Consider the following 2,411-nt stretch of genomic DNA (forward strand, 5'->3'; position numbering starts at 1 on the left):
GATGAGATGAGATGAGATGAGATGAGATGAGATGAGATGAGATGAGATGTTTGGAAACATTTTGTAATTCATGAAGAAATAGATATTCATAATAATGACCAACAGTTTCTGAAGACAGTTTCAGTGGAGGAATTCCAAAAAGATTTTGATATACAGTAGCAATAGATATGAATATAACCTCTGAAGATAGATAGATAGATAGAGGACATTCTATTAAATTAGTTATGTGTGTGTGTGTGTGTGTGTGTGTGTCTGTCTGTGTGTGTGTGTATATATATGTATATATATTTTGTTATATTCCTTTAACAGCAGTTGTTTCCTATGTAAAAGTGAGGATGATTTTCTATGACTTGACCTTAAGTATCTTTGTGAAAGTCCAAACTCAGAAATGCTAACAGGTTACTGAATTATATTGAAAAAAAACTTCAAGAAGCTAGATAGTACTGAATTTAGCCTAAACATTCAGAGGAAATGTTAGGAGTCCTTGTCCAGAGTGTGGGTGTTAGGATATTTCAGTGATCAACTACCTTATAGTTACAAATAAAGACCAGAAACTTGACATTAAGTAGGCCAAGTGTCAGGTGATTAACAGAATTGTTAAATGTATTTTAAATGTGCTGATGGTGCATAGATATGCTCACTCACAGATAGTGAAAGCAAATTTAGCATCTGCATGCCAACAACCATGCTAATCATTCTAAAAAGAAAACTATTTATAGGAAAAAATTACTAATTTAGACCTAAGAGGAAAAAGGAAATTCATAAATAGATCTAATTTGATCTAATTCACAAATAATCTAATTTGCTACTTTTTAAAATAATCACAGCAAGCAGAAACATATTAGCATGGGGTTTAATGATAAGTATTAAAAAAAAAAAGAAACAAGAAGCCACAGGAACTTAGAAAACCTTATGTTTGAAATGATAGAAAATCATTTATATACATGGTAAGTAAGTTCTGGTAAGTTCATGGTAAGATCAAATTAGATCTATTTATGATCTAAGAAAAATCTCCTCCGTATCCATGTATTTAACCACTCTTTCTTTGGTGTCTAGGCACAGTATATCTTTTTATACCAGTGCATTCTGGATCTCTTATCAAGTAAAGGAAGTAACCAGCCCATCTGTTTTGTTAACTATTCAGCACTTCAGAAGATGGACTCTTTGGATGCCATGGAAGGTAACCAGGCAAATTGTACAATTTACTAGTTTACCAGGAGATTAATTACATAATAAACACATGTTGAAAATGTTTTAATAGCTTGGCTAATGCACATAACAATTTTTTTTTATTTCTCTCTAATCCAAGTTAAGATAATAGCCTCTGTTCATATTTTTGCCATGAAGCACTTAAATATTTTTAACTGGTAGCTTCAGTTAAAATATCTCTTGTGACATGTTACTTTATGTTATAGGTGATGTTGAGCTTGAATGGGAAGAAACCACCATGTAAATATCCAGACCAAACATTACAACTGAAGATATTTTCAAATCCCAGGGGCCAAAATTTCCCCCTTGCTCTTCTGAATTGAAATGTACAACCTTAAAGAAATCTCAATGTTTCTGTTACTGTGCCTTACTAAATGGATTGACATTTTATGAATAGTTGTAGGAAATAGCTAATTGAGGATAATTATTTGTTTTGTACAGAATAAATATGCATGTAAAATGTTTAAGAAAAAATATCCCAGAGATTTTTGAAGTCTTCCACATTTTTGGAATAAGCCAAATGGAAAATTATCATTATGATCTTTCTATGTAAAATTTCCCTGCATATTGGATCGAATTTGAACAAAAGTTGTAAATGTTGATTCAGTAGTGTTATTTTGGCCTCCAGGGTGTTGACGTTTCTTGTGGATGACTTCCAGGACTGTCATAATGATCTGTACTTCCATGTACACCCCTGTGTTTTGAATCTCTGTTTTATGAGTGCTGAGATATCATCTCATGATCTCGAACAGCTGAACGGTAACCCTCTGACACTGCAGGGATTACTTAGCCTTTATGCAACACACAGTAGCTCTTCGGGGACACTGAGGGCTATTTAAGTTGCATTGTGATCTTTAGTTTGAAAAAACAAAAAGAAAAATTAAACAGTGCTATTGCTCATGTCAAGTTGTAGAGTACATTTGTACTGTCTACGTTCGTACATTTTTCAGGACAAGCTGTACCACTATGTTGTATAGTTAAATACATAGTTAAAGATATCAGAATATTTGTCCATTAGATATCTATTCAACCTAATATTAACAGTTTAGAAAGGTTTCTTCAGCAGAAATGTATGATGTATATATGGCAAGCTTGTAACCTAACGACGTGCTGCTGTGGTGCCAACAGAAACTTCTGAATAGATTATATAAAATGGCCTTTATTTCATTTCCCAAAGTAAATTATTGAGGAGTGTATTTGGT

The 2,411-nt window shown here is 32.7% G+C and overlaps 1 protein-coding gene across 1 annotated transcript in view; it reads left to right on the top strand.

Annotated features, from left to right (window-relative positions):
- PTPRQ (protein tyrosine phosphatase receptor type Q) overlaps positions 1–2,151 on the top strand; it is a 199,536-nt gene extending 197,385 nt beyond the window's left edge. Inside the window, exons 44-45 of the mRNA XM_049626005.1 lie at positions 1,057–1,180; positions 1,416–2,151. Of these exons, the coding sequence (XP_049481962.1) occupies positions 1,057–1,180; positions 1,416–1,453 (162 nt within the window). The 3' untranslated portion in view covers positions 1,454–2,151. The remainder of the gene's footprint in view (positions 1–1,056; positions 1,181–1,415) is intronic.
- Positions 2,152–2,411: the final 260 nt, after the last annotated feature.

Source organism: Panthera uncia, chromosome B4 (assembly GCF_023721935.1).
Source record: "Panthera uncia isolate 11264 chromosome B4, Puncia_PCG_1.0, whole genome shotgun sequence".
NCBI classification, from domain to species: Eukaryota; Metazoa; Chordata; class Mammalia; order Carnivora; family Felidae; genus Panthera; species Panthera uncia.